Source organism: Triticum urartu, chromosome 1 (assembly GCF_003073215.2).
Source record: "Triticum urartu cultivar G1812 chromosome 1, Tu2.1, whole genome shotgun sequence".
Classification (NCBI taxonomy): Eukaryota; Viridiplantae; Streptophyta; class Magnoliopsida; order Poales; family Poaceae; genus Triticum; species Triticum urartu.
The window spans coordinates 252,866,713-252,879,816 of record NC_053022.1 but is presented as its reverse complement, the minus strand read 5'-3'; the positions used below and the strand labels follow the sequence as shown (position 1 = coordinate 252,879,816).

Here is a 13,104-nt window from a genome sequence, read left to right as displayed (position 1 = left end):
CACATGGATCATTGTCATCCGCAGAGAAATCAATCAATATTCTTTGTCAAATGCTCGCCGTCCAACGACGATCACCCTGCCGGTGCATCCCCCTAGCCGGTGCCGGTGACTTGCACCTGCACCCGCACGCGTGACGCTGTTTACCATCCCAACCAAACCAAGCAGCCACACAACAGACACAACACAGTGCCGTCCCTTTCCCCGTGTCACTGTCACTCTCACTCGAGCCACGGAAACCGCAGCAGCAAACGGCCGCCAGCCACACACACCTCCGGCATCAATCAGGGGCTCGGTCAGTCGATGGGGCCCCTCATGGATCTCCACGGTGAAGCGACGATGACATCACCGTCGCCCCCCGCCCGGCCTCTAAACCAGCGCCCTCTGTACACCGGATAAGGCGAGAGAGAGAGAGAGAGAGAGAGAGAGAGAGAGATCCCCTGCACCCGCAGCATCCCAAGCATCACTTCATTACTCTCCATCATTCATCGCCAGCTTCCTCCTTGCTTCCTTCCTCGCATAGAAAACCCAAGCAGCGCTGGTCCCCTCCCCAGCTCTTCTTCAGCTGCTTGATCGACCAGTCAGTGCCTGGCCTCTCGCACGGAGGAAGCTGCCACATCCATCCATGGAGGCCGAGGACGACCAGCCTGCCGCCGGTTACCGGCACGGGCCGCCGTGGGTGTTCAAGGGCAGGCAAGTGCCTCCCCTCCTCTTCTTTTCTCTCCCGTTCACCATGGATGGTGTAGGTGGAGCTGGGGGCGGGCGACTGATTCTTTTGGTGTGCGTGTGCCTTGCAGCGCATTGTACCAGCTGCATTTGGTGAAGGCGGCCACGGCGCGGGCGTTCGTGCCCAAGGAGCTGCGCCTGGTGGAGGCCTTCGGCTACACGCTCGGCGGCATGTTCCTGGCGCGCTACCACGACAGCCCCGCCGGCCAGTTCGACGAGGTTCCCCTCCCTGCCTGGCCCCATTCCATCTCCTCGTTCCTCCATACGTTTTCTGACGAGCTTTGCTTCGCAGCTGGTGGTGATCGCCGGCATTGTGTGGAATCCGCCGACTTCCTGCGCGTGAGTTGCTCTTCTTCTTTTGTCCTAGTTTAATCGCTTCTAATTCCACTAGTGAGTGATTGCCTGCTTGGGGAATGCGAATAGAATCGATCAACTGGCACAACTTGCATTACAAAACAAGGAACAACGCCCACTTGATCAGTATCATCAGTTCACTGTGCCTGAGCTCCTCAGTAAACAACGCCCACTTGATCAGTTCACTGTGCTTGACCTCCACTTGTGTTAAACCAGCAACCATTAATTATCTCATCCGCTCGCTGTGCTTGCTCCCTCTGGCATGGACAACCGTGCTGCCCATCTGGAATCCATTTGGATTAACCCTCTGACTTACCCGCCGACGCCTAAGATAACTTGCTTAATTAGTGATGCGATGCCATCTATCCTCTTCAGTTTTTCTTTTCATTAAAAAAGAAAGCGGCCGTAGTTGTGCACTCTGCTGATTTGCTGTCTGAACCTGTGTAACAGGTGGGCTGCCCGGGTGCTAGTAAACAGCGCTGAAGCCTGCCGGCATGGACGCAAGGTGCCAAACTGCCAACAGTGTCCATCTATGATTCTTTCCTGGTTCAGGCCAATTCTTCTCTGCTAGTACTGCTATTTTCCTAATTACTGTCACTGTCGCTAATGCAGGAAGTAGGGCTTCCAAGCCATGTCGCGGCATTCTCACAGGTACTCACAGCACTTTTGTTCTGTCATTAGCTTTGACAAATGTTAGCTTGTAACGTGTTGTTCAAAAAAAAAAAACTTGTAACGTCAACTTTGCTCACATGGAGGATAGACCGAAGATTCTACGCTCAGAAATAAACCAAACAACTTCCTCAACATTCTCGGAATGGGTTCAGGCTTCTCCAAGCAAGAGAATTACCGGCGCATTGAGATCAAGGAGGCCTCGGGCTCATCATCAAGGCATTTGTGCAACATCAGTCTGCCTCTCAACGGTAATTTATAACTTGTTCTATGTTAAATGCATCGACCCTTATGATCTACTCCCTTTGTTCCTAAATGCAAGACGGTTTGGCAGTTCAACATTTAGAAACAGAGGTAGTATTTTACTGGAACGATTTTGAAGTCTTAATGACCACTTTACTGGAATGCATCTTACAAGGTCAAGTTACAAGCCTTATCTTACAACATGTCTTAAGAATTTCAACTCTAAAGCTCTAAAAAAAGGAACTTATAGAACTTGACCATTTTAATTCAGTGCCATCTTTTCACCTACTAATTATGCAGAAGGGTCAAGAGGATCACATAAACGCAGCAAGTGGATGGGTCCGGCAATCAAAATGTCCCTCCCAAGCTTCAGGTTAGCTTTTTTTAAACCAAACTAGAGAACCTGCATCTGCATGCTTCTCCAGAAGATAACCGCTGAAGTCCCAACCAATGCCTGCACAAGGCACCATTCTCAAAACCTGAACTGAACTTGTGCTGTGAATTTCAGCGGCCAGACAGAGGACCATCCTGAGCTTCTCAAGTACTCCTGCAAAGTAGAGTGCAGGTGGTTGCACTCCTAAATTCTCAGCATATGCCCTCTGATGCACATTGCTCTTTTTTTATGTGCCTTTCTAACCACAGGTGTGTGTGTTCTCTTGCATAGGGTGCGGCCGGTGAGTCCAGCTAAGATCTGGAGCCCTAAAACCGCTGAACCACAGGAGTGTTCTGACGGCATGAACAGCAGCACCGGATCATCGGATTCAGACGCGCAAAAACAAAGCCTCCTGGTCTTGCTATCCAGGCCCATCTTGGCTCTGGAGTTCAGCTCCCTGCGGATGCACGTCGATGCGCCGAAAATTGTCGCTCCGCACCCCAAGAAGAAGGAAGTCAGATACTCCAGTACCTGAATCTCATGCCACACCATGGTTCAGAAGACACCAGCTCTGGCCAGTAGACTTGGGCAGCATTCATCTGTTGTTCTTTCATTTGTTCATAGGTTGCAAGTAAGACTGTGCAGCTGGATACTGTGAAGCCTGCTTGCTGAATTCATTCATAGTTTGGCATAGATTGGTTTATATGAGAAACAGCAACAGGGGATACTTTTATCAGAACATTTGCAGTTACTAGTAGTAATACAAAATATGCGCGAATTAGCAGATAAGATATACACGAAAAGCAATTGTTCCAGAATTAGATTAGCATATGGTCTTCAAATTTCAGAATAACAGAGTCACTCATGCACCCAACGTCCAATCCTAACAACTACAGTAAGTGTCAAACTCTGACCTAAAACACGGCTACTCCTGAATCGGCTTCATCCCATTTCGTTGCTGCTACGCTAAGATCAGTGGTCAAAGTAGGAGAGGAGGCTGTCGATGTCGTCGAAGCCGGCAATGTGAGGCAGATCCATGGCGATGGAGGGAAGGTCCGGCAGCTCCATGAGCCCCAGGGGGAGCGGAGACATGAGGCGGCAGTCGACGTCCATCTCCTCGCTGGTTTCATCAGCAGGCGGTGGCGGCGTCCGCTGTTCCATCTTCACCGGCCCGCTCACCGGCACCGCCGCGATCGGCTCCTCGTTCGCGGCGGCGGCGGGCAGCGGCGGCGGTTGGGCACGCGCTTGCACCGGCGATCCGGCCGAGACGGCGCCGGCGTGGCTCGACGAGGACCCAGCCGTGGAGCTCGCCTCGTTGACGTTGTACGCGAGCAGAGGGAGGTGCCCCGCCGTGGTGGCAGTGGCACTGTCATCCTCGTTGCACACGACCAGTGGGAGGTCCCGCGCGGTGCCGCTGGTGCTCTCCTCGTCGTAGACGACCAGCGCGAGGTCCAGGCTCGTGGCGTCGGACGACGAGCTCGTGCCGCCGGTGCGGCGGCGGCGGCGGCTCCTCGCCTTGCGGGGTAGCTGCTTCTTCAGCGTGCTGTTCCAGTAGTTCTTGATGGCGAGGTCCGTCCTCCCGGGGAGCTCGGCGGCGATGACGGACCAGCTGTTCGATCAAATGCCGACAGGAGCAGATCAGTGAACCAGCGACGGAATGCAACAACACTCAGCACTTGCAGAAGACGAGGTTTGAAAAAATTGATCCGAGCAACAAAACAGTGCACATTTCATCTGATTATCAAGCGATCGAGACTGGAAAGCAGAGCAGTAGAAATGGGTTGGGTGCGAGGCTCACTCACCAGCTTCCTTTCTTTCTGTACATCTCGCAGATGATCCTGTCCTCGGCCGGCGTGAAGTTGCCGTGCTTCAGCCCCGGACGGAGGTAGTTCAGCCACCTTGAGCGGCAGCTCCGGCCGCAGCGCCGAAGCCCTGCGATCCACCAACAAACTTCTCTCAGGAATGATGATTCAGACACAGTAGCGAGTGATAAATGATTTGCTTAGGCGACACTTTGCCATGATCATGTCAAAAATGAGAGAGCAAATTAATTGTCTCTGTGTACTACGCTATTGGTTTTTCTGAAGGAATCGGGTGCAGACCAGCTCCTGACTGAAATATTGCTAGTATGAAACTATCCAAGCAATTGTCCGGGGATTGATCAAATTAGTACCGAGAATGCTACGAAAGAAAGGTAAGGGATCATAAAAATTGGACAAATCTCTGCAGTCTTAACTGCGCACGCATAAGGAATTGCAGTAAATAGCAGTGTTGCGTGCCTATATACTTTGATTACGCTAACACCGCCATAAGAAACGGCATAAATCATTTGCAAGCAAACAAACTACAGCCTTACAATTTAGCGACGCTTTCTGCTTATTTGAGTAGATTGATTTATCGGCATCATCAAGAACTCAAACAGATATGAATGCATGCAAGGGCAGCTGTGGAGAAGAAATCAAACCTAAAGTATTGGATAATCCCTGCCAGCTACAGCCAATGCCATACTTCTCAATGTGGTTTTTGATCAGATTGTCTTCTTCCTTGGACCACTTGCCCTTCTTCATCATGCTCCCTCTCATTGGACAGGGGTTTTTCTTGTCGCCAGGAGGGGCTTAGGATTTCAAATGAAAGGCACACGGACTTAACTTGTATAAATACCAGTACTCTTGTACTGAGAAATACCAAATGTGTGATGGATGAGTATTTGTTTATATTTACCACGTGGTAATATCTGTACCCATTCTTGTTTTATTGGTTTGTCTTGTGTTAAAACCAACTATTCCCCGTTCTCCAAGAGAGAAGAAAAGGGGGTGAACGAAAGGTGAAAGGTGAAAGTGAAAAAAAAAGTCTCCAGATGATTCCGCCGCGTGATGAGATTGTAGAAGTAAAAAGGTTTAAAAGATAATTAAGTACGGCATTAGGTGTTAAATTTGGTGTTAAGTGAGTACCGATGGTTTGAAGTTGGTTAAATGCATGCAGTGCCTTTTTTTTTTAACACTGCCTGCAGTGCTTTAGCTAAGCAAAGCTGCCATCACCACAGTAGTTTGAACTGTCAAATATAAAATTCTCTGCTGGTCTTGTCTCCTACGGTGAACTTAATTACGCTCTCCGTTGCACTTGAGAAGGGTCCAGGAATACGGGATGTCCTGTGACATGGACTAGAGAAAGTGTTAGAGATGCTCAATTTGAAGTGAAGCGATGCCTTTCAGCTCTACATTCAATTTTTCTCATTCCTGTTTTGGTAAGATTTCAGAATATTTAGCTGCATCGTAGACTGGCAAAAGTGTAGAGATGCCAAAACTGAAGTGATGCATAAAGTCTCATCTCTTTCTCTTTTTTGCGAATAAACATAAAGTCGCATCTTGTTAAAGGAGATGAAAAATTGACAAGGTATTCCACCATTTCCACAAGATAATCCACCGTGATGTATTAAAAAAAAATAGAACCTTGTTAACATCTTGGCGGTCACCGGACAGCTTACAAAATTTTAAGGCTCTATACGTCCGTGAACCCGTCCGGACGCGTCAGCGGACAGTGACCAGGCATCCCTCATTTCCCCCGTTTGTAAGCGTGGTCCTTAGCTGTTTAGCCTAAATTCATATAAAAGCATGCAACACGATGAAACTACGTAGATCAACATGCAACATATAAATGTTGGGAGTCATTGCATGGAAAACAAAAAAACTTTTATGCACACGCAATGATCTATCCATGAAGATGCATAGCAACGAGGGGGAGAGTGTGTCTACATACCCTCATAGACCGTAAGCGGAAACGTTTCGCAACGTGATTGATGTAGTCGAACTTCTTCTCACGTCAACCGATCAAGTACCAAACGAACGACACCTCCGCGTTCTGCGCACGTTCAGCTCGGTGACGTCCCTCGCCTTTTTGATCCAGCAAGACGTCGAGGTAGTAGATGAGTTCTGTCAGCATGATGGCGTGGTGACAGTAATGATGAAGTGGTCTCCACAGGACTTCGCCTAAGTACTACGAAAATATGATCGGGGGTGTAAACGGTGGAGGGGCGGCACACACGGCTAACAATTGATCTGGTGTATGCTAGCCCCCCCCCCCCCCCCCACACACACATATGGGAGGGAGAAGCAGCCATAGGAGGCGCCCAAGTAGGAGGAATCCTACTTGGAGTCCCTCCCCAAGGCGCCCCCCACCATATATAACCGAGGGGGAAGAAAAGAGGGGGGAGGGAAGGAAGTGGGAATCATAATCCACACTTTCCTTTCCCTCCCCCCTTTCCTTCTCCTCCTAGGCCGGCCCATATGGGGGGCGCACCAGTCCCTTGTGGCTGGTGTGTTTCCCCTCTTGGCCCATAAGGCCGATATCTTTTGCCGGGGTGCCCGAAACCCCTTCCGGTGACCCGATAAATACCCGGTACCCCCCGAAACACTTCCAGTGTCCGAATATCATCGTCCTATATATCAATATTTACCTCTCGACAATTTCGAGACTCCTCGTCATGTCCGTGATCTCATCCGGGACTTCGAACAACATTCGGTCACCAAATCACATAACTCATATAATACTATATCGTCATCGAACACTAAGTGTGCAGACCCTACGGTTTCGAGAACTATGTAGACATGACCGAGACACCTCTCCGGTCAATAACCAATAGCGGAACCTGGATGCACATATTGGCTCCTATATATGAAGGAAATATGCCCTAGAGGCAATAATAAAGTTATTATTTATTTCCTTATATCATGATAAATGTTCATGCTAGAATTGTATTAACCGGAAACATGATACATGTGTGAATACATAGACAAACAGAGTGTCACTAGTATGCCTCTACTTGACTAGCTCATTAATCAAAGATGGTTATGTTTCCTAGCCATAGACAAAGAGTTGTCATTTGATTAACGGGGTCACATCATTAGGAGAATGATGTGATTGACTTGACCCATTCCGTTAGCTTAACACTTGATCGTTTAGTTTGTTGTTATTGCTTTCTTCATGACTTATACATGTTCCTATGACTATGAGATTATGCAACTCCCGTTTACCGGAGGAACACTTTGAGTGCTACTAAACGTCACAACGTAATTGGGTGATTATAAAGGTGCTCTACAAGTGTCTCCAAAGGTACTTGTTGGGTTTGCGTATTTCGAGATTAGGATTTGTCACTCCGATTGTCGGAGAGGTATCTCTGTGGGCCCACTCGGTAATGCACATCACTATAAGCCTTGCACGCAATGCAACTAATGAGTTAGTTGCGGTATGATGTATTACGGAACGAGTAAAGAGACTTGCCGGTAACGAGATTGAACTAGGTATTGAGATACCGACGATCGAATCTCGGGCAAGTAACATACCGATGACAAAGGGAACAACGTATGTGGTTATGCGGTTTGACCGATAAAGATCTTCGTAGAATATGTAGGTGCCAATATGAGCATCCAGGTTCCGCTATTGGTTATTGACCGGAGACGTGTCTCGGTCATGTCTACATAGTTCTCGAACCCGTAGGGTCCGCACGCTTAAAGTTAGATGACGGTTATATTATGAGTTTATATGTTTTGATGTACCGAAGGTAGTTCGGAGTCCCGGATGTGATCACGGACATGACAAGGAGTCTCGAAATGGTCGAGACGTAAAGATTGATATATTGGACGACTATGTTTGGACACCGGAAAGGTTCCGGAAGGTTTCAGACATTTATCGGAGTATCGAGGGTTACCGGACCCCCCCCCCGGGAACTAATGGGCCTTGTTGGGCCTTAGTGGAGAGAGAGGGGCCGGCCAGGGCAAGAGGCGCGCCCCCTCCCCTTGAGTCCGAATAGGACAAGGAAAGGGGGGCGGCGCCACCCTTGCCTTTCCCCTCTCCCACTCCTTCCTTCCCCCTCCTTCTTGGATTAGGAAAGGGAGTGGCAAACCTACTTGGAGTAGGTTTCCCCCTCCTAGGGCGCGCCACCCCCTTGGCCGGCCCTCTCCTCCTCCCCCCATTATATACGGAGGAGGGGGGCACCCCATAGACACAACAATTGATCTCTTGATCTCTTACCCGTGTGCGGTGCCCCTCTCCACCATAATCCACCTCGATCATATCGTAGCGGTGCTTAGGAGAAGCCCTACGTCGGTAAAACATCATCATCGTCACCAAGCCATCGTGCTGACGTAACTCTCCCTCAACACTCGGCTGGATCAGAGTTCGAGGGACGTCATCGAGTTGAACGTGTGCAGAACTCGGAGGTGCCGTGCGTTCGGTACTTGATCGGTCGGATCGTGAAGACGTACGACTACATCAACCGCGTTGCGCTAACACTTCCGCTTTCGGTCTACGAGGGTACGTGGACACACTCTCCCCTCGCGTTGCTATGCATCACCATGATCTTGCGTGTGCATATGAATTTTTTTGAAATTACTACGTTCCCCAACAGTGGCATCCGAGTCAGGTTTTATGCGTAGATGTCATATGCACGAGTAGAACACAAGTGAGTTGTGGGCGATACAGGTCATACTGCTTACCAGTATGTCATACTTTGGTTCGGCGATATTGTTGGATGAAGCGGTCTGCATCGACATTACGCGTACGCTTACGCGAGATTGGTTCTACCGACGTGCTTTGCACACAGGTGGCTGGCGGGTGTTAGTTTCTCCAACTTTAGTTGAACAAAGTGTGGCTACGCCCGGTCCTTGAGAAGGTTAAAACAACACTAACTTGACGAACTATCGTTGTGGTTTTGATGCGTAGGTAAGAACGGTTCTTGCTCAGCCCGTAGCAGCGACGTAAAACTTTGCAGCAACAAAGTAGAGGACGTCTAACTTGTTTTTGCAGGGCATGTTGTGATGTGATATGGTCGAGGCATGATGCTATATTTTATTGTATGATATGATCATGTTTTGTAACCGAGTTATCGGCAACTGGCGGGAGCCATATGGTTGTCGCTTTTATTGTATGTAATGCAATTGCCCTGTAATGCTTTACTTTATCACTAAGCGGTAGCGATAGTCGTAGAAGCATAAGTTAGCGAGATGACAACGATGCTACGATGGAGATCAAGGTGTCGCGCCGGTGACGATGGTGATCATGACGGTGCTTCGGAGATGGAGATCACAAGCACAAAATGATGATGGCCATATCATATCACTTATATTGATTGCATGTGATGTTTATCTTTTATGCATCTTATCTTGCTTTGATTGACGGTAGCATTATAAGATAATCTCTCACTAAATTATCAAGATATAAGTGTTCTCCCTGAGTATGCACCGTTGCGAACACCACGTGATGATCTGGTGTGATAGGCTCTACGTTCAAATACAACGGGTGCAAAACAGTTGCACACGCGGAATACTCAGGTTAAACTTGACGAGCCTAGCCTATAACGGATATGGCCTCGGAACACTGAGACCGAAAGGTCGAGCGTGAATCATATAGTAGATATGATCAACATAGTGATGTTCACCATTGAAACTACTCCATCTCACATGATGATCGTACATGGTTTAGTTGATTTGGATCATGTGATCACTTAGAAGATTAGAGGGATGTCTATCTAAGTGGGAGCTCTTAAGTAATATGATTAATTTAACATAAAGTTATCATGAACTTAGTACCTGATAGTTTCTTGCTTGTCTATGTTGATTGTAGATAGATGGCTCGTGCTGTTGTTCCGTTGAATTTTAATGCGTTCCTTGAGAAAAAAAAGTTAAAAGATGATGATAGCAATTACACGGACTGGGTCCGTAACTTGAGGATTATCCTCATTGCTGCACAGAAGAATTACGTCCTGGAAGCACCGCTGGGTGCCAGGCCTGCTGCAGATGCTGCTAACAACATTAAGAACGTTTGGCAGAGTAAAGCTGATGACTACTCGATAGTTCAGTGTGCCATGCTTTACGGCTTAGAACCGGGACTTCAACGACGTTTTGAACGTCATGGAGCATATGAGATGTTCCAGGAATTGAAGTTAATATTTCAAGCAAATGCCCCGATTGAGAGATATGAAGTCTCCAATAAGTTCTATAGCTGCAAGATGGAGGAGAATAGTTCTGTCAGTGAACATATACTCAAATTGTCTGTGTATCACAATCACTTGACTCAACTGGGAGTTAATCTTCCTGTTGATAGTGTCATTGACAGAGTTCTTCAATCACTTCCACCAAGCTACAAAAGCTTCGTGATGAACTATAATATGCAAGGGATGAATAAGACAATTCCCGAGCTCTTCGCGATGCTAAAGGCTGCGGATGTAGAAATCAAGAAGGAGCATCAAGTGTTGATGGTCAATAAGACCACCAGTTTCAAGAAAAAGGGCAAAGGGAAGAAGAAGGGGAACTTCAAGAAGAACGGCAAACAAGTTGCTGCTCAAGAGAAGAAACCCAAGTCTGGACCTAAGCCTGAGACTGAGTGCTTCTACTGCAAGCAGACTGGTCACTGGAAGCGGAACTGCCCCAAGTATTTGGCGGATAAGAAGGATGGGAAGGTGACCAAAGGTATATGTGATATACATGTTATTGATGTGTACCTTACTAATGCCCGCAGTAGCACCTGGGTATTTGATACTGGTTCTGTTGCTAACATTTGCAACTCGAAACAGGGGCTACAGATTAAGCAAAGATTGGCTAAGGACGAGGTGACGATGCGCGTGGGAAATGGTTCCAAAGTCGATGTGATCGCGGTCAGCACGCTACCTCTACATCTACCTTCGGGATTAGTTTTAGACCTGAATAATTGTTATTTGGTGCCAGCGTTGAGCATGAACATTATATCTGGATCTTGTTTGATGCGAGACGGTTATTCATTTAAATCAGAGAATAATGGTTGTTCTATTATGGTCATGCACCCTCGAAGAGTGGTCTATTTTTGTTAAATCTCGATAGTAGTGATACACATATTCATAATATTGAAGCCAAAAGATGCAGAGTTGATAATGGTAGTGCAACTTATTTGTGGCACTGCCGTTTAGGTCATATCGGTGTAAAGCGCATGAAGAAACTCCATACTGATGGAATTTTGGAACCACTTGATTATGAATCACACGGTACTTGCGAACCGTGCCTCATGGGCAAGATGACTAAAACGCCATTCTCCGGAACTATGCAGCGAGCAACAGATTTGTTGGAAATCATACATACATATGTGTGTGGTCCGATGAATATTGAGGCTCGTGGTGGGTATCGTTATTTTCTCACCTTCATAGATGATTTAAGTAGATATGGGTATATCTACTTAATGAAACATAAGTCTGAAACATTTGAAAAGTTCAAAGAATTTCAGAGTGAAGTTGAAAATCATCGTAACAAGAAAATAAAATTTCTACGATCTGATCGTGGAGGAGAATATTTGAGTTACGAGTTTGGTCTTCATTTGAAACAATGCGGAATTGTTTCGCAACTCACGCCACCCGGAACACCACAGCGTAATGGTGTGTCCGAACGTCGTAATCGTACTTTACTAGATATGGTGCGATCTATGATGTCTCTTACTGATTTACCGCTATCATTTTGGGGTTATGCTTTAGAGACGGTTGCATTCACGTTAAATAGGGCACCATCGAAATCCGTTGAAACAACGCCTTATGAACTGTGGTTTGGCAAGAAACCAAAATTGTCGGTTCTTAAAGTTTGGGGCTGCGATGCTTATGTGAAAAAGCTTCAACCTGATAAGCTCGAACCCAAATCGGAGAAATGTGTCTTCATAGGATACCCAAAAGAGACTGTTGGGTACACCTTCTATCACAGATCCGAAGGCAAGACTTTTGTTACTAAATTTGGAATCTTTCTAGAGAAGGAGTTTCTCTCGAAAGAAGTGAGTGGGAGGAAAGTAGAACTTGATGAGGTAACTGTACCTGCTCTCTTATTGGAAAGTAGTTCATCATAGAAACCTGTTCCTGTGACACCTACACCAATTAGTGAGGAAGTTAATGATGATGATCATGAAACTTCAGATCAAGTTGTTACTGAACCTCGTAGGTCAACCAGAGTAAGATCCGCACCAGAGTAGTATAGTAATCCTGTTCTGGAGGTTATGTTGCTAGACCATGACGAACCTACGAACTATGAAGAAGCGATGGTGAGCCCAGATTCCGAAAAATGGCTTGAGGCCATGAAATCTGAGATGGGATCCATGTATGAGAACAAAGTGTGGACTTTGGTTGACTTGCCCGTTAATCGGCAAGCCATTGAAAATAAATGGATCTTCAAGAAGACTGACGCTGATGGTAATGTTACTGCCTATAAAGCTCGACTTGTTGCAAAAGGTTTTCGACAAGTTCAAAGGATTGACTACGATGAGACTTTCTCACCCGTAGCGATGCTTAAGTCTGTCCGAATCATGTTAGTAATTGATGCATTTTATGATTATGAAATTTGGCAAATGGATGTCAAAACTGCATTCCTGAATGGATTTCTGGAAGGAGAGTTGTATATGATGCAACCATAAGGTTTTGTCGATCCAAAGAGAGCTAACAAAGTGTGCAAGCTCCAGCGATCCATTTATGGACTGGTGCAAGCCTCTCGGAGTTGGAATAAACGTTTTGATAGTGTGATCAAAGCTTATGGTTTTATACAAGAGAGAATTCCTTATCTAACACTACCTTAATTTTTTTTGCCTTATTTGACACTGCAAAACTTTTTCTTCCTTATGTAACACCAATGCTAAAATTTGTTCCCTTTATAACATTTCCATCCATTTTGACCTCTAACGGTGTGAAATGACACCTGAGAAGACGATTTTACGCCTGATGAACTTGTGATCAAAATTCTTCCCACAGT

General features: G+C 46.7%; 2 protein-coding genes across 2 annotated transcripts; one reads left to right on the top strand and one right to left on the bottom strand.

Annotated features, from left to right (window-relative positions):
- The first annotated feature begins 398 nt into the window (after nucleotides 1–398).
- LOC125556558 (protein NEOXANTHIN-DEFICIENT 1) lies at nucleotides 399–3,101 on the top strand. Its single transcript, XM_048719270.1, has 9 exons — nucleotides 399–690; nucleotides 795–942; nucleotides 1,016–1,062; nucleotides 1,528–1,582; nucleotides 1,690–1,728; nucleotides 1,838–1,997; nucleotides 2,290–2,362; nucleotides 2,498–2,554; nucleotides 2,654–3,101. Exons 1-9 carry the CDS (start codon nucleotides 623–625, stop codon nucleotides 2,895–2,897), a joined length of 891 nt encoding a protein of 296 aa, XP_048575227.1. The 5' UTR covers nucleotides 399–622; the 3' UTR covers nucleotides 2,898–3,101.
- A 147-nt stretch (nucleotides 3,102–3,248) lies between these two features.
- LOC125556569 (transcription factor MYB4-like) lies at nucleotides 3,249–5,040 on the bottom strand. Its single transcript, XM_048719277.1, has 3 exons — nucleotides 4,827–5,040; nucleotides 4,165–4,294; nucleotides 3,249–3,971 (listed from the first exon to the last, which is right to left on the bottom strand). The coding sequence occupies exons 1-3, from the start codon at nucleotides 4,942–4,944 to the stop codon at nucleotides 3,335–3,337; spliced, it is 885 nt and encodes a 294-aa protein (XP_048575234.1). The 5' UTR covers nucleotides 4,945–5,040; the 3' UTR covers nucleotides 3,249–3,334.
- Between the last annotated feature and the right edge of the window lie 8,064 nt (nucleotides 5,041–13,104).